Below are 18,498 nucleotides of genomic sequence, written 5' to 3'. Positions count from 1 at the left end.
CTTGTGTTCCGTGAGGCCAGTTCAACATGATTAGATAGATTATGCAGACATTTGTGACCTGTGGTGTTTTTCCATTCTTCTGGCTCAGAATCAAATTACTGGGAAATATCTCTCTGCTAGAGCATGAGATTGATTCAGATAGTTCACCTACTGCCCAGAATACATAATCACAGCCGGCCTCTGGTGCCAGAGATCCTCTACAGTTCATGAAGACATTCATTCTATTCCCCCATTATTTATTTGAAATGTGAATAAATCAATAGATTTAGCTAATGTAGGCATTGTGTTTTGTCCAGAAAATGATCAAGTAAGTGCATAGCCTAGAGTCTAAATCACTGTCCACAGACGCAGAGCGATGCGGTCATCTCATTGTGTAACAGTAACGCCGCACTGAAACCTCCATCTGCGTTCATTTAGAAAGCATTGTGAATAACAGAGAAAATATTCAAACCAGGCTATTTCATTCAAATGAGAACATAGCTCTTGATTTTAAACGTTTTGCACAAGAAGTAGCTTAAATCAATGTTACTGCAAAAGAGAAACTATTGCTAGGGTCAGAAATACGGAATGGAGCTGCCCCAAAGACTACAGAGCCGGTCTGTGACATCTAACAGGTCTGCAAGTCCTCTCCACACTACAAAAGGTGTTGCTAAGGAGTAATCTCAAATGTGCAGTTATGTTCTGGGTCCAAGTGTTAAGAGAAGAGATCGGAACAGGAACAAATAGTACCACCCTCTGTCGGGGCAAGTCTCGGCCAAAATGCCTACGTGGATTTTTATGTAGTGTAGTGCTTGTATAATGTGTTGTGCATTTTGTTGTTGTGCTGTGTTGTGTGTTGTATTGTTGGTAAGTGTTGTGTATAGTGGTGTGTGTTGTATTTTTGTGTGCAGTTGTGTGTTATATTGTAGTGCAGTATTGTAGTATCGTGTTGTGTAGCGTATTGTAGTGTTGTAAATCATTTTGTTCAGTGTGGTGTATTGTATTGTTGTGTATTTTGTGATAATGTAATGTAATCTACAGAGTTGCATAGGGTTCTGTAGTTCTGTGTAATGTGGTCTAGGGCTGTATAGTGTTGCATAGGGTTCTGTAGTTCTGTGTAATGTGGTCTAGGGCTGTATAGTGTTGCATAGGGTTCTGTAGTTCTGTGTAATGTGGTCTAGGGCTGTATAGTGTTGCATAGGGTTCTGTAGTTCTATGTAATGTGGTCTAGGGCTGTATTGTGTTGCATAGGGTTCTGTAGTTCTGTGTAATGTGGTCTAGGACTGTATTGTGTTACATAGGGTTCTGTTGTTCTGTGTAGTTCTGTGTAGTGTTGTGTAGTGTTGTGTAGTGTTGTGTAGTGTTGTGTAGTGTTTGTGCACAGTCAGGAGCCTCAGATAGTATGCCAGTGCTCCATTTATTTCCTATTACCACAAGGCCAACGACTCCTCTCTCCGGGCAACTTCCATGCTGTTCAATCTCAGCTCACACTCGTCACTCTCCATACATAAAACCAAAGCCTCTGAAACTACCTCAAAAGGTGGTCGCCTGTTTAATGACCATAATAAATATAACATTTCTCCACAGGCCAACAGGCAGGTTCTGTGTTGGGTTAATCTTACTGCAATGTGTTCTTATACAGCATTAATACAGAACAGCCTTCATACCGTGTATGTTTTATTCATTTTACTGCAGATGCTCTTATCCAGATCTAGAACACTCTTATCCAGAACACTCTTATGGAGAACAATTTAGCACATCCATCTTTGGATAACCACGCAGAACAACCACACAACCCAGAAGTAGCTATCAGCAAAGTCTGCCCTCAATGGTAAAACTGAAATTGAAAAACCATAGCATTAGTTTATTGGGGGGGGGGGGGCGACTTGCAACGTTTTCGATATGTTGCTGGGGTTTGATGGCACTAGCTAGAGGCCAAACCAACAGTGAGTTGTAGTAATTCAACTGAGATAAGTGTTTGGATTAGGACATGATGCACCGCTTTGTGTGAGGTAATGCCTTTGTTAACAATAACAGGGTGTTGTCCGTGATCACGCTATGGTTATTTGCACTCTTAGAGGGCGACACTGAGGAGTTGTCAACCATGATGTATTGGACAGGCACTCCCAAGGAGGAAGAGGAGCTCCATCGTGTCAAGGTTGAGCATGAGTTGTTGGGCCAACAACCAAGCAGAGACTTTGGCCGTGTACACCAAAAAGGTTTGTTGCAATCATAATAATGATAGGACAGACCATTTGAGGATATCATGGAACCATATGACTTGGTGTACAGTGAGAAGAGGAGTTAAAACGAAGCCCTGGGCGACACCAGTCATGAGAACCCATGTAGCAGACAGACAGATCCTCTACATGCCACCTGGTACCACCTTGTTGGTCTCTTGAGGGAGAAAGGAAATGTGGCCTTAGTCAAAGGTGGGTTCCTATGTGGAGGGCGGTATGGAAGAAGATCTGAAGACAGGAGGACGGGAGGGGGACAAGATCTGAAGACAGGAGGTGGGGAGGGGGACAAGGTCTGAAGACAGGAGGACGGGAGGGGGACAAGGTCTGAAGACAGGAGGACAGGAGGGGGACAAAGTCTGAAGACAGGAGGACGGGAGGGGGACAAGGTCTGAAGACAGGAGGAGGGGAGGGGGGCAAGGTCTGAAGACAGGAGGACGGGAGGGGGACAAAGTCTGAAGACAGGAGGACGGGAGGGGGACAAGGTCTGAAGACAGGAGGACGGGAGGGGGACAAAGTCTGAAGACAGGAAGACGGGAGGGGGACAAGGTCTGAAGACAGGAGGACGGGAGGGGGACAAGGTCTGAAGACAGGAGGATGGGAGGGGGACAAAGTCTAAAGACAGGAGGACGGGAGGGGGACAAGGTCTGAAGACAGGAGGTGGGGAGGGGGACAAAGTCTAAAGACAGGAGGATGGGAGGGGGACAAGGTCTGAAGACAGGAGGAGGGGAGGGGGGCAAGGTCTGAAGACAGGAGGACGGGAGGGGGACAAAGTCTGAAGACAGGAGGACGGGAGGGGGACAAGGTCTGAAGACAGGAGGACGGGAGGGGGACAAAGTCTAAAGACAGGAGGACGGGAGGGGGACAAGGTCTGAAGACAGGAGGACGGGAGGGGGACAAGGTCTGAAGACAGGAGGACGGGAGGGGGACAAAGTGAGAGACACAGGGCGTGGAGTGGGGACAGTGAGAGACACAGGGCGTGGAGTGGGGACAGTGAGAGACACAGGGCGTGGAGTGGGGACAGTGAGAGACACAGGGCGTGGAGAGGGGACAGTGAGAGACACAGGGCGTGGAGAGGGAGTAGTGTTACAGTCAGGAGAGAAAGGGGAGAAGGATTTGACCGATGGCAGAGGAAATATGATAAAATTGGAAATAGTAGAGAGGGAACAAAAAAAGTTTGCTGGAGCATGTTCATCTGGGCAGGGGGTTAGTGGGCCGGCTAGGAGAGAGAAAGAGACATAGTACTGGTCAGAGACCCAGACAGGGGTTGCAGTGAGATTAGTCGACAGCATCTAGTGAAGATGAGGTCAAGCACATCGCCTGCGTCGTGAGCAGGGAGGGAATGCAAACGGATGAGGCCAAAAGAGGACAGCAGTGGAAACAGGTGGAAAGGAAATGAATGGAAGGCAGATGCTGGAGGTTGAAGTATCTGTAAAAGATGGCAGGGGTGGCATAATATTTACATACAGAACAAAGACACAATTGGCTACATTCCCCCGTAACCAAATTGTGTCCAACCCCATTCACACAGTAGCTTCAGTCGCGAGGTTCGTGGTATTTCGAGGTTCATCACAACGCCATAATTGAATTGGTTTGCATGGATGAACTTAATTGCCTGCAGTGCCAATGAGTCTCGGCTCTGATTCAGGTGCAGTGTGTGTATCGGCAGATTGGCCTCTTAAAGCGGACAGCCGAGCCGGCGAGCACAGCGTCTGCAGCCCCTCTGGTTGACAATCAGTGTAAGATTTAACTAGAGGTGATTCAAGATAATTCAGCCGAGAGCCTTGAGTCACCACGCCTCCCCTACTTAGAGAGGCCTGATAACAAGTGATTCATGAGCTCAATCTGCACCGTTCGGCCAGGCTGGACTCACGCACAGTAAGTGCATTGAAATGATGTGCACACACACACACACACACACAGTCACATTCACACACACAGTCACACACAGACACACACACTCACCAAAAAGGTATCACAAATTCATGCCATGTCAGATGTTTAAATTCTTTTCAGAATGGTTTAATAGGGGGAGATAAAGGACGATGAGGGAACCCTTTCATGTGGCGAGGTATCAGCATGGATCCAGCATAAGTATCAGAGCTGAGCTAAGGGCATGAATTCAGACTGAGTAAGGGTCTGCGGTTTAACCAGTCGATTTAATTCTAATATCTTATTTCGCTAGGGGATGGTTTTTAGGTAATGTATCTCAACAAGCATATTATATAGATATGGATCTGTTGTGATCCTGCTGATATTGACACACACACACCTAGGTACTTAAGTATTAACAAACACACACAGTACCTGTAAACATCTATTCGTGTGGGACACTAAATCTTATTCCCTTTCCAAATTCAATCTTTCTTAACACATAACACTTAACCTTAACTTCCCCAAAACACTACATTTCCCCTTTTTACTATTATTTTGGGGTACTTTGAGTCTCCACCAGGTTAGTAAAACATGTTAAAACACACACCTATGCCTCCATTTTCCATTTCTCTAGTACAGGTCTGCCATCTAAATGTGAATATGTGTGGTTGTCTCCATCTAGTGGCACCACAGGGGGAGTGCAGAGGACTTAAACTTAAAGTCCTCTTATTCAATAGACAGCATTCATATCGACCATCACATATATATGATGTAGATATATATATATGTGTGATATGCACTTGACAGTGCAAGTTTCCACTGTTTCCATCTATGAAGAAACCAGGCGAATAATCCATGACCATTAACATTACACAAAGGCACAAAAACAGGATTTGAAAAGACAAGAAGAAAAAATAAACATGATAATCTTTTTCATCACGCAGACAAGTAGGCACGTTTATCCGGGAAAGCTAATGCAATCATACCTCGACAAACTTGAGCAGGCAATCAATCAAACCCTCAAAGTTAGACAGATACACACACACGCACACAAACAGACAAGTGCGCACACACACACACACACACACACAGTACACACTATATACACACCATGGGCGTCACAGACTGGTAGCCAGTGGTCAGCCCCAGTCAGTTGAGAAGCACACTCCCAGTGACAGCATTCTGACTGACAGGCAGGCGGGCTGAGGGAGTGAAGCCCCAACTCTCCTGTTGCCATGATACCCCTCTTCCTCAATAACTCCTCATCAATACCTCCAACTCTGCTTATCAAACCAGGTATGAACAGACCTTCTGATTCTTTATTTCACACACATAGTGACTCACAGACAAATAATCATTCGCAGATTCATCCATACATTTTAAAAATGGGAATGTAAGTACTGGCCACCACAGATATCATTTTATAATTTAAATTCTACAGTGACCGCTTCATATTGAAATGAGTGTTTGTTGTATTATGTGGTCTTTTGGGGAAAGTCTTAATCAGCAATATATTGGACTTGGAAAGTTTTGCATGTGTGTAAAAGGTGCATTTGGAAAAATTACAAAAAATGCTACAAACAGGCTTACCAACAAAAAAGCCTTTAAAGTTTGCCAAGTGAAGAAAATGTGTATTAGCGTCTCTAAAAACAGACACTATGTAGAAATGTGATCAAAGTAAATGTCCCCTTCCACCTGCATGGTCAAAATAAATATCCAGTTTGTGATTGAAGGCAAACAGCACAGTTACATATTGGAGGTAATAGATAAACAGCCAAATCCAAGGTTCATTATTCCCAGCACATAGAGTACAATAGGCAGGCTGTCACTTCCTGGAGACTGCACAATAGTGAGAGGGTGGGGGGTTGAAAGGGTTTGGAGACAGGCAGACGGGCGACTCTACCCGAACGTATTTAAGATAATGACATTTCCAGGCTGAACCGTGGCTAAAATAAGCTTGATGTCAATCAATGAATTATATACAAATCAGTACGATTGGCATGCCATGAACAAATACCACTGAAGATTTTCTTTGTTACTATCTGATATTATGTCAGTAGTCTAATAGTAGCTTGTAGTTCCTTAAAAAAAGTTTTTTTCCATTGTTCCATATTTTTGGCTCTGAATGATACCTGATCTTCAACCAAAACCCAGTATTAAACAGGAATCAGAGTGATCAAAAAATATAACAAACATCCTTATTTCATTAATGGATTAAATGAAGTTATGCAACACTCAACAGTCCAGTTTGAAAAAGTAATTGCCCCTTATACTTAAAAAACTGGTTGCAATTTAGGAATGTTGGTCCACTTCTACATCATATTGGGGTTTAGGTCTGGACTAGCCTATTCCAAAATTTTACATTACAACCATTCTTAACATTCTGGTATTATTGTGTATAATTCTCTGATACAATTTAGAATTCATGGTTCCTTTAATGATGGGAAGTTGTCCAAAAGCAGCAAATCTTACCCAAACCATGACACTGTCACCACCATGCTTGACCAACGGTGTGAGGTTCTTAATATAGTGTTTGGTTGTCTCCAGAAATAACGGGGCCCATGTTGAACAAAACGTTCCTCTTCTGAATTTTTTTTCCAGAACTCGTACAGGTACTATTTGGCAAACACATGTTCTTCTTAGCAAGCAATGGTTCTCACCTTGCTACTGTACTCTAACAGAGATGGAGTCAAGACCCACACTCTGGAGACCCAGACCCAAACCCTGGAGACCCAGATCCAGACCCTGGAGACCCAGACCCAAACCCTGGAGACCCAGATCCAGACCCTGGAGACCCAGACCCAAACCCTGGAGACCCAGACCCTGGAGACCCAGACCCAGACCCTGGAGACCCAGACCCTGGAGACCCAGACCCAGACCCTGGAGACCCAGACCCAGACCCTGGAGACCCAGATCCAGACCCAAACCCTGGAGACCCAGATCCAGACCCAGACCCTGGAGACCCAGACCCACACCATGAAGGTCCAGACCCAGACCAAGACCCAGCGGGTCTTGACAAGACCAAGACCAGTTAGAACACAAAAAAACAAGACCCAGACCGAGGCCCAATGTTTCCCAAACATAAAGCAATATGAAAAAAGTATTATAAATAAATAAATTATTTTATTTTGTAGGCCACAATATTTGTGAGTCCCCAACTGGTTCTCATACAGCACAATATAAGAAAAGAACATTCCAAGCAAATTCATTATCTAAATGACCATGAGATTACTCAACAATTTCCTATCAAAATGTTATTTATTACTGCAATGCCAGTCCATAATCCCAAAATTAAACCCCCCCCCAAAAATAAAGATGTTTAAAATTACTTTCCTGAACAATACAACAACGCATTGTGATCAACTTAGTAATTTTTCTAGTATCTTTCTGAAAGTGGAGTCATTAAAACTGACCTTAGCTGTAGCAAGAGAGACCTGCAGATCCCAGGATGTTGTTCTAGGTTTCTTTGTGAAGTCCTGGATGATTTTACACCTTGCCGTTTGAGAAATTTAAGAAGTACAGCCACTCGTGAAGATTCATTTTTGTTCCATAGTCACTCCAGTTAGACAATATGGCTGAGGTTCGGTGGAGCTCCACAGACACATTTATTCTGGCTGTGGCTTGATGTGGTTGAGGAACCGGTGGGCTGATCATTTCAATCTGATTTCAATGGTCAAAGGGAATCAGATTTATATTGTGCAGGCTCTCCAAATCAGGTCCTGTATTAACTAGTAACCACCAGGTCACGGAGTTGGTCCTGTATTAACTAGTAACCACCAGGTCACTAAGTTGATCCTTTATTAACTAGTAACCACCAGGTCACTGAGTTGGTCCTGTATTAACTAGTAACCACCAGGTCACTGAGTTGGTCCTGTATTAACTAGTAACCACCAGGTCACAGAGTTGGTCCTGTATTAACTAGTAACCACCAGGTCACTGAGTTGGTCCTGTATTAACTAGTAACCACCAGGTCACTGAGTTGGTCCTGTATTAACTAGTAACCACCAGGTCACAGAGTTGGTCCTGTATTAACTAGTAACCACCAGGTCACTGAGTTGGTCCTGTATTAACTAGTAACCACCAGGTCACAAAGTTGATCCTTTATTAACTAGTAACCAACAGGTCACTGAGTTGGTCCTGTATTAACTAGTAACCACCAGGTCACTGAGTTGGTCCTGTATTAACTAGTAACCACCAGGTCACAGAGTTGGTCCTGTATTAACTAGTAACCACCAGGTCACAGAGTTGGTCCTGTATTAACTAGTAAACACCAGGTCACTAAGTTGGTCCTGTATTAACTAGTAACCAGCAGGTCACTGAGTTGGTCCTGTATTAACTAGTAACCATCAGGTCACAGAGTTGGTTCTGTATTAACTAGTAACCATCAGGTCACTAAGTTGGTCCTGTATTAACTAGTAACCAGCAGGTCACAGAGTTGGTTCTGTATTAACTAGTAACCATCAGGTCACTAAGTTGGTCCTGTATTAACTAGTAACCAGCAGGTCACTAAGTTGGTCCTGTATTAACAAGTAACCAGCAGGTCACTGAGTTGGTCCTGTATTAACTAGTAACCACCAGGTCACGGAGGTGGTCCTGTATTAACTAGTAACCACCAGGTTACTGAGTTGGCTCTGTATTAACTAGTAATCACCAGGTCACTGAGTTGTTGCTGAATGTTTTCGGTTCTCCATGATCTTTTCCCTCCCCACAGTGCTGTTCCTGTCCCTGAACCAGTCAGAGGCGTTCTGCAGCCAGTTTGAGAACAGCCGATGGTACTGCTATGTGCTCCTGGTCTTCTTCACCTTTGCCCTGCCAGTTGGCATCCTGGGCAATGTGGCGGCGCTGCTCAATTACACCTGCTTCCGGACCACTAGTCTATCCACAAGCAACGTGTTCCTCCTCCACCTGGCTCTGTGTGATTCTGCCTGGATCCTCACCCTCCCCTTCACCATCTACTTCAGCCTCCAGAGGCCCTTCCTCAGGGACACCCAGACCTTCTGCCAGCTCAAGAAGATCTTCTTCAACATTAACATCTACGGGAGTATTTTCTTCCTCACCTTGATCAGCTTTGACCGCTACGCTGGTACCGTGCACCCCATCAGCTCCCTCCGGTGGTGGGATGTAGGTAAAGCCAAATTCTGCTCTGCCTGCGTCTGGGTGTTGCTCTTCCTGGGATCCATCCCCGATCTTTTCGTGACCTTTGCCATCCAGAGACCAGGGAACGTGACCGTGTGCATGGACCACATCCAGGGTCCGTTCGTCTTCGTGAAAACCATCTCCATCTCTAGGACTTTGGTGGGCTTCGCCCTGCCTTTCAGCGTCATGCTGGTCTTCTACGCGATGACGGTGCGGGTGTTACGGGGCCTGCCTGTGGGGAAGAGGAGAGGGAACCGGGGTCAATGGGCGGGGAAGCCCCTGCTGCTCATCAGCGCCGCCCTGCTGGTGTTCGTGGTGTCCTTCGTACCCTACCACATCATGATTATGACCCTGCTCTTCCTTAGGATCCGCGGCCGGGTGACTCCGGACAACGTCAACATGCTCTTCGCCTCCTATGAGTTCTTCGAGGCCATGTGTAGTGTGAGCAGCTGCCTGGACCCTGTGCTGTACATCCTGGCCAGTGAAAGGTTCCAGAAGAGACTCCAGGCCCTGAGGAGGGGCCACTACAGGGCCCTGTGCTGCAGGCACACAAGGAGGGTGGGGGTGGAGGGCTGACGGAGGAGGATGGACTCTCCTATTATTATTCTCAATTCAAATTAATTCAGTTACCTAACAGGTCGCTGTCCTATGAGATTATTTAATGATGGAACCGGTATAGCCATGCAAATCCCAGCGATGTCACAAATGGTATGCTGACCAGGGAGAAGCAAGAGTCTGTGTTCATCAGGGTAGATTTAATTTAACCACTGCCACCTATTTGTTACAGCATTCAAAAAAACATTAACCAATAGTATCCTAAACCAGAAATTCATACTGGGGCCTCGCCCGGGATTTAACACCTTCAAGATAAATCAGAAACTTTAAAGAGTTGGCCTGATGCCTTTGGGGAAACTACAGTCTGATATGACACCAACAGTGAGACACACGTAGACCGCAGTCATCACAGACTGTAAGCGTCACAGTGTTCCAAACATCAGCTGATCAAATATTTTGCTGGCAGTGAAAGGGCGTCTGGGTGTACACGGAAAAAATCATCTAGGGCACAATGTGATTTTATATTGAGCTTTAAAAAACAAACTTTAATCACTGTTAAGTCATGATGTCTTTTTACATTTATTTATGGCAGGCATGAAGATAAGCCATTCTTTTCAGTTCCACACATAGGCCTAGTAATAGACAACCCAATGTGTTCACATGCTGTTGGGTCTATGTGGATGTACAGTCACCACAAACATCATTGGCACCCTTGATGAGCAAAAAGAATATATTTAATTATGCTAATGGTAATAGCTTAATTAAATTACAAAGAAATGGTATAAGGTCCTATCCAAAGGGTTCCCCAATGTTTCTATGGAATATATTTCTATGGAAAAGGCTTAGTGCAATTATCCATGAAAGTTGTGGCTGAGGGTGAACATATAGCAAAAACAAGGGTGACAATTACTCTACACTTAACTTATAAGGAAATACATTTAAAAAAAAATCTGAAATGTGTAATTTTGGTTGATTCTTTTGAATCACCATTTTGGAAAATTGAAATATTGGTAACTAGTTGCCTCATAATTTCTAAACAGCCCTTTTTATTAAGGGGGACAATAATTTTGAACGTGATTTTATAGTTTGGTTATTGCCCAATCAAGTGACTGTTAGTCCACTCACACAGATTCAAAACAACCCTGCTCTCCTTTGGGACCACAGAACAGATGACTTCCCTTTGACACAAAACCAGATGGGCTGGATAGGAGGGAGTTTGACAGAGTTCATACCGCCATCTCCTGCCTGCCATCACTCTGCCAGCTGTGTTACCGTAGCCACATCATCACATTCACCACAGTGATTACCATGACAACGGCCCAAGGCTTTGGCTAATGACAACCACAAGTCACTCCGATAAAACCCAAACAGACGGATCGACCTCTCTTTCCCCTACTCTTCCTCCTGTCTTTCTTCCCTCCCTCCAAAACAGGGATGGCTCTTTGACCAAACCAATCGATGGCTAGGCAGAAATCATTTTCTCAGTTACAGCTATGTGCCAATTGCATCCTTTTTCTTTTTAGCAAACAACAATTTCCTTTTCCCATTTCATTGGTTTGCCTCCCTCTTGCATTCTGTTTCCCAACCTCTCTCAATAGGTCAAGCGAAAACCAAAAAGGTCTACTGTTTTTCTTTCATTAGAAGCCGATGTATGTTGAGTTTCTGAATGAAACAATACTTTTGAAACTTTCACTGTAATGCTACAACATCAATATACAACTGTGAAAATAGACCATTGATGTGTAATAATAAAAGCTGGTAAACATGTAACCTACTCATGTTTGACTCTAGGGTTGCTTGTTACTGTACTGGTTGGTTGTCATAGCGCCCCACATATTAGGAAGTTGTATGTGAAATCAGCTCAGCGATTCTGATAGCAACAGGTGAAATTTGAACACACATACCCGTGCCTAACGCCTCAGTCACAGGTACACCATCAACCCACTTAATAAGAAGCAGAACAGCATTAGATATGCTTCAGATACATCTATCTCGATAAAGACTGTCCCATATACACTAGTTGCTACAATGAAGCTGGGCGTTGATAACAAATTGGGATATTGTAAAAAAAAAAATAATAATAACTGGGTAAAAGAGTCAGACCTTCTATTTGTAACAGGGCATGAAAATGTGTTCTAACCCAAGCAAACATAGGCTACTGTATATCTGATGCATTTCTTCCTCACCCTCAGCAGATGCCATCAAAGCAAGTGTGCACAGAAATGTCCTTAGCAGCTTGGGTGGATGGCTTGGAGCGTGTTTGCTATGGAGGAACATTTTTGTTCTGTTCATCTTTATGTTCATAATTTTCTGTGCTTGACTCTTCTGCGTGTATTTTTATGAATAATAGAAAAGCAAACCCACGTAGCAAAAATAGAGTTCTTCAAAGCTCCGTTTTGTTTCTTGTTTGTATAATTACAAAATATTTGAAACAAAGTATACTGGTGCTATGACGTTTCCTGGACAATGCAGATAATATATGCTTTTAACATTCTGCTAATGATAGTGTATCAGACAATGAACCTCTCTTAATAACCACATCTGAGCGAAATGCATTAAACTGCAAAAACCCATTGACTGTGAAATAACAGCATGGAATTTAGTTAGAAACATCAACTCTCTCAGAAAGTGGCAGATTCCCCTTCTCAATGCTCAGCTACACACATCAATATTACATTGCCACCCATCAGTCCTGTGTCCATGACTTCAATCCACTGCTTTAAATGTCATTAAAGCCATGAGGGCATTGTTGAATCCTGTAACTGGTACAATCCTCTATTATTTACTGTAACAGAAAAGCCTTTGTGTAGTGGTAACAGAGGGGAGATTTGACCTCCACTGTTGCTGTGTTAAACAGAGAGAACAACAGGGAAGCATTGGGTCAGACACGCTTTACTGCACATTCCCTTGTGCTGTTCTTACACACTTACATACTATATGCACGCAGGCGAGCGCACACAGACATATTGTTGCACTCTGACCCTTAGCCACCACAGCGCACAGGGCCATCTTACCCATAACCCACCCCTGTCACAACATGTGACAGGACCCAGATGGCATCCCAGAGGCTAGAGTGAATCATCCGGATCAGGTGGGAGGAGCTTGGTTTTAACAGCAGATCAACAATGAGCACCGTATGGCATTTGTGTTCACTTCAAAATATACTCCACCATCAAAGACTCCCCAAAAAAACAGGTCTTTCATTTCAGCCTTTTCTCAAGTGTGTTTCTACTAATCTGAGTGTCTGTGTGGGCTGGGAAATCCACCATGCTCACTCATCTGAAAGAAGCCCTACACCGCCCACAGTTCTAAATCACAGATAACGATCAGGGTTGGAATTACGAGCAGGAATCTCCATCGACAGTGAGATAGGCCTGCTCCTCTTACGGTGACTAGGACTTATCCAGAACTAGAACCATTACGCTGCTGAATTAAATTTGCTAAATATTTACCCAGAAAAAAAGCCTTTGAAGCTGCATAGGAAGGGGCATTTATTATGTTTGTCTATGATAATTGCAGCGCCACTAAGAAAGAGAAGCAGGTTCCACTATCTTGATAAAGTGGTTATACTTGCTAAACAGTAAATATAAAATACTGAGTGCTGTGCTTGGATAAGTGCTTCCTTTTTAAGATCACAGAAATCACAGTGCATGAAATCAAATCTAGTACAGATCGAAAGACGAAATTCGCCATGTCCATATTCTTATAAAAAGGCACGGAGACGGCCATGCTTTCATTAAATTACCAGAAGACATCGATCAGTGACAGAACACAGAGCCTTTGGAGGCCCTGAGGAAATAGCATTGGTCGTCCATGTGCCTGAGAGGTACTCTAAACCCACATAGTCTGTCGCCACCCATCCGTCACCTTGTGTTGTGTGCAGCGAGGCAGCCTTTGCTATCGAAGAACGAAAACACAAACCGTTGTGGCCTCTCGACCTCCTCTCATTCCCTAGGTCGACAGCCAAATGAATTGTAAATGAGGACAAAAGCACTGCATATTTGGAATAGGAACAAGGTATTGTTTCAATGTGTTTCAGAGGGTTCGCTGTGAATCGTTCATTGCGTTTAGTCCTCTGTGAAGAAGCTTCAGCAACATCCCCCGTGGGAGGCAGTGTAATTCAGCGTAAAATGAGCGGTTGTGATATTCGTATTTTTCTAGGCCATCATCGATGATAAATCAAGCAGTGTAATGTGTCAGTGAGCAAAAAACAATGTCTGGTTTCCATTTAGTTCCAAATTGATATGTAGTTTAGAACAAAGATTAGAGCGGCATGAATAACTAGGCATCTGCAAGAAAGACAGGAGCCTTCATTTGGAAAAAGAAAACAAAGCAAAAGTCTAAATACCAGAGATCAGATGAATCGCTCGACTCATTACAAATACACTGTACAGTACTACTGTTTAGTCTTCCCCAATGAGACATGCAATGTGGCTGGCTATATAAAGTCTAGGTTCTGTGGGAGAGGTGCTCTATCTACGGTTAAATTGTGTAATGAATTGCAGTTGGTGCAGTTGGACTGGGTAGCATGGGTATAGTGGTCCTTCCCCTGTGTTAATGCTACATAATGGATGATATCTCTCTGTGCTCTGCTTATATCTCACTTTTAGGATTGCGTAACACTGTTGCGAAAATGTTGTGCACAACCCCCCTCTGCACCTCGCCATTGCTCTTCATGTTCCATTCCTCAATGTTTAGCTCTCCCCTCACTCTCTCACTCACTCTCTGCATCTCTCCATCAAACACTGACTCAATCACTCGAGGCTACACAGACACAGACGCACACACACGCACAATAACAGACCCACGCACATACACACAGACCATATGCTCCCCCTGCACTCTCCTACCTGGTTCCTGGTCCGGTGAGAGACAGAGAGGAGGTCTGCCGCTCTATGTTCCCATCTGTGTGGCCTGAAGCTTTAAGTATAGAACTCTGACCTGAATTCACTGCCCTCGGAGGAAAACCACACTGGCTTCCAATTGAAGGACACGTGACATTGGGTTCCCGGGCAATTATGCAGTTAACACATCTAAGATGATTGCTTGTGTGTAGGAGGGACAGTGGTTTCAAACTCTCCCAGTTAGTATGAAAGTGAACCCTGTTAAAACATCCAGGCGTTCCAAGCAACGGGTCATTCTAAGGGTAATTAATAGATTAAGGCTTGAAGGATGTGCCAGTACAGGGCAGAGGAATGAAGGATGCACCATTCCTTATTAATAGAGAGCCTCACATAGAATGGACTCATGATCCCTTCTGGATGTATTAGTCCTCTGTGGAGACAGATAGGAGACAGACGAGACTCTGGAATGATCATCCACGATGTGACTCCATTCATTACAGGCATTAACATCTCAACTGAAGAAGATGGGCATCCAATATCCTGGGTTAAGTGAGCGAGAAATGGAAGGAGTGAGTCACAGGACGTCATCCGAGGCCCTCCACAGGATAAACAGAGGCGGTGCCAAGGAAGGGCTCAGTGGCAGCTCTGTGATTGGCTGACAGAGGTGGCAGAGAAGGGGGAGATGGGTGGGGGGGTGTCAGGAAGGTGAGAAGGGAGCCGGGGGAAAGGGGTGGATCTAGCGTAAAGAAGGAGCAGAGCTGATTGGGTGAAAGAGGAGGAGTAAGTATGGGGAAGGGTGGAGGTGGAAGCGTTGTGGGATGAGATGGGATGAGGGGATAGAAGGTGGCATGGGATGACGAGATAGGCGACATGGGATGACGAGATAGGCGACATGGGATGAGGAGATAGGAGTTGAAGGATTGTCAGGTGGGAGGTGGCCAGAAGGTGAAAAGAGGGGAGGGCAGAGGAACTGAAAGGTGATAAATCAAATTCACCTGAAGCGGAAGAAGCAGAGAAGTGATGAAGTGTGTGCCCTTTTTCTATATCAGGTTGTTTTTTTTCTCCCCACTAACTAAAACCACAAATCACCTCACGAGCAGGGACAGACTTTCAGTTGCGTTTATAGGGCTGCATTCCCTATTAGGCCATTACTTACCAAAGAGCCTGCGATGGAATATAAACTTCCCAGCAAACATTCCAGTGACAATAGCCATCAGCCACAACAGGACTTTAAGGAAGCTCCACCCACCACCGGGGTACTTGTTGATGATGAAGGAGAAGCAATTCCCCACCACAATCATATGAGCCTCCGTCTGGCTGTGGGAGACCGGGTCCTCGGCAAAGATCAGGAAGTTGCAGAAGGTGACGAGGTAGGCCACAAACAGACGGGACCAGGGGTGCTGGAAGTAGTAGCGGAAACAGGGATCTATATCCATCTTGATCGACCCCAAGTCACAGGGCACCTGAGGAGGAAAAGGAGATTGTTACCACAGTGAAATCGGCAACGGATTAGAGTAAAAACATTACAGATTTCATCCGATTAAAGAGGAAATACCAGGGATGTCAATCTAGACTGGGATTATTCTAAATTCAGACCACCCAGAATATTCCAGACTGTGGCCATTACACTAAGAGCATGTGGGCCATCCAGATTGAGTTGCCCTAACTCCTGTCTTTCAGTCCAGTCAACAAAGCTGCCCAGAGCATCTGCAAAATGCTTCCTATCAGTATTTCTCTTCCGTTCATTTTATTATATGGAATGGCCTTTAATGTAAAAGTTATCCAAAGACTATTCACTCAATCTATCAAGTAATCTAAAGACAGTGTGGAACAGAAGGCAATCTTCTAAGGGCTCCTAACATTCAATGCCTGGTCGCGGTTCCAGTCTGGTCCCATCTCTCACATTTATAGCACCATCATGCTGGTATTTTGGTTCCACTCTGCCAGGCAGTGCTTGGGCCAGTTCCCAGTATGGACTATTATTCATTTCAGGACTCAAAGTCGTCTCTTGCTCACTCACACACTCACTCACCCCATGGCAGACTTTCCCTTTCCTGACACTCCCAAATCTGTCCCTTCCTGCCTCCTATGACCTTGTTTCCTAAAATATCCAAACTGGGAACATGTATGATGATATAAGGCTTTAGTTGTATAGAGAAGTGACAACCTGAGTTATACAGTATATCACATTTCACCAAGACGTCATGTTTGGTCTTTCGTATAATGTGCTTCCTTGGTGTTATGGTTCAGGGAATGTTTGCCAAAATCCCCCAACTTACAGTGCATGTCCTATCAGATGAGGCAGAATTAAGAGTTTTCTTCAGTCAATAACAAGACACGAGCCTGAGACAAGATGCTTCATCTGGTGGTGATGATGAATGATCACTGCATAAATAAGTACGAGTCCTCCTTCCACACACCTTGATTTCCTATGGATCACCTTAAGAAATGTGATTCTGTACTGACCAATAAGGACGTGGATGAAGGCAAGACAGGAAATACAGAGCGGATAAATCCTTTAAAGAGCTCTCCTCCTCCGGTTCTAGTAATTTCGGCTTCTCATTTGAGCCCAATGAAAGCGTGAATCTCTCGTCACAAGGGCTTTGCTGCGCTGTGTCTGCTAAATATCACGTCAGATCTAGCCTATCTCAGACAACACTCGATCTCTGGCTTTAGCCTGTCCGAATGGAATTATCTGATTACACAACCTACCCCTAATAATAATGTTGAACGCAAACTGATCGGGATTTAATTTTTAAAAAATCGCCATATACTTTGATGGGTAAATACACACTCTCACGCACACCACGCACTTACTTGTTCCACGCTGCTTTGCGTTTCTCACTCAATCTGTACTGCCTGGACAAGAAGCCCCGCTCCCGCACCGCTCTCTATCCTGCCTCATCACAACCCGTGAGCCGACAGCGGCGCACTAATCATGGTAACTACGGGGTAAACGCAGCTGGCTCGGTTGTGGCGGGATTATCCATGCGACCTGTTGTTACTACGAGTGAGGCACCCCCAAATCCTCTGCCATTGTGCTGGCTGTCCATGTAGCGTTGAGGCAGGACAGCGAGGCGCTGCTTTGTCAGCACGGCCAAAGCGGCTCGCTGGTCCCTGTCTGTGATGGTAATGATGATGATGATGCTGGAGAGGTGCGCGGATGCTTCTATCCCCCACAACGGCCGCATACCATCAGTGCATTGCAATGTAACCACCACCACACTGAGCATCCCACTGGTGGCAGGGTGATTTTCCTAGGAGGGGATGAAATCAGCAGACAGGAAGCATTTGAAAAAAATAAACCTCGTAGTACTGTACCATTCCAGATGTTGTGTTAAGCAGGCTTTCACAACAATGCACTCACCGAAGTAGAGGAAATATGTCCTGTTCGACGGGGAATTTAAATCAATTGGATGACAAAAATAAAATAGTATTTAAAATGTTGCCATATTTGAATGAAACAAAAATATGTAATATTGTATAGCCTAATTAATTTATATTCGAAGGCAAATACGCTCAATATTAATGTCCAATTCCCTAGAACCTTAAGTAGGCAAGTCGAGCCCTGATTTAAAACATCTGCATAAACCGGCATAGACCCTTTAAACACTTAATTATTAAAGGATGTAGGCCTGTAGCTAGGGGATGTAGTCTGTAGCTAGGGGATGTAGTCCTGTAGCTAGGGGATGTAATCCTGTTGCTAAAGAATGTTAAAAGAGAAATAAGAACGTTGATATTCTGAACTAGCTGGAATTGACTCGTTTATTGTGGGCTGTAGCAAGTTGCAATGCAATGTCTGATATCTTTATATCCTAAATCTCTATGCAAAAATGTTTACACTAAGGTTAAAACGATAGTCTTCAATAGCG

The 18,498-nt window shown here is 44.4% G+C and overlaps 2 protein-coding genes across 5 annotated transcripts in view; one reads left to right on the top strand and one right to left on the bottom strand.

Moving 5' to 3' along the window:
• The window catches only part of tmem117 (transmembrane protein 117), a 38,498-nt gene extending 20,620 nt beyond the window's left edge, over positions 1-17,878 (bottom strand). For 2 of the 4 annotated variants that reach the window (XM_010898190.4, XM_013139024.4), the window contains exons 1-2: positions 17,444-17,878; positions 15,783-16,089 (exon numbers count right to left, since the gene is read on the bottom strand). In XM_010898190.4, the coding sequence (XP_010896492.1) occupies positions 15,783-16,062 (280 nt within the window). In that variant the 5' untranslated portion in view covers positions 16,063-16,089; positions 17,444-17,878. Of the gene's footprint in view, positions 1-9,148; positions 9,174-15,782; positions 16,090-17,443 lie in introns of those variants that run through there. The other 2 variants (XM_020040556.3, XM_020040557.3) reach the window with 2 other exon arrangements.
• Positions 5,242-9,988, top strand: LOC105026621 (P2Y purinoceptor 1). The gene is made up of 2 exons (XM_010898189.3): positions 5,242-5,387; positions 8,803-9,988. Exons 1-2 carry the CDS (start codon positions 5,327-5,329, stop codon positions 9,801-9,803), a joined length of 1,062 nt encoding a protein of 353 aa, XP_010896491.1. The 5' UTR covers positions 5,242-5,326; the 3' UTR covers positions 9,804-9,988.
• Positions 17,879-18,498: the final 620 nt, after the last annotated feature.

The sequence above is a fragment of the Esox lucius genome, chromosome 19 (genome assembly GCF_011004845.1).
Source record: "Esox lucius isolate fEsoLuc1 chromosome 19, fEsoLuc1.pri, whole genome shotgun sequence".
Lineage (NCBI taxonomy): Eukaryota > Metazoa > Chordata > Actinopteri > Esociformes > Esocidae > Esox > Esox lucius.
Note: the sequence above shows the minus strand (reverse complement) of the source record. Positions and strands in the feature narration are given on the sequence as shown.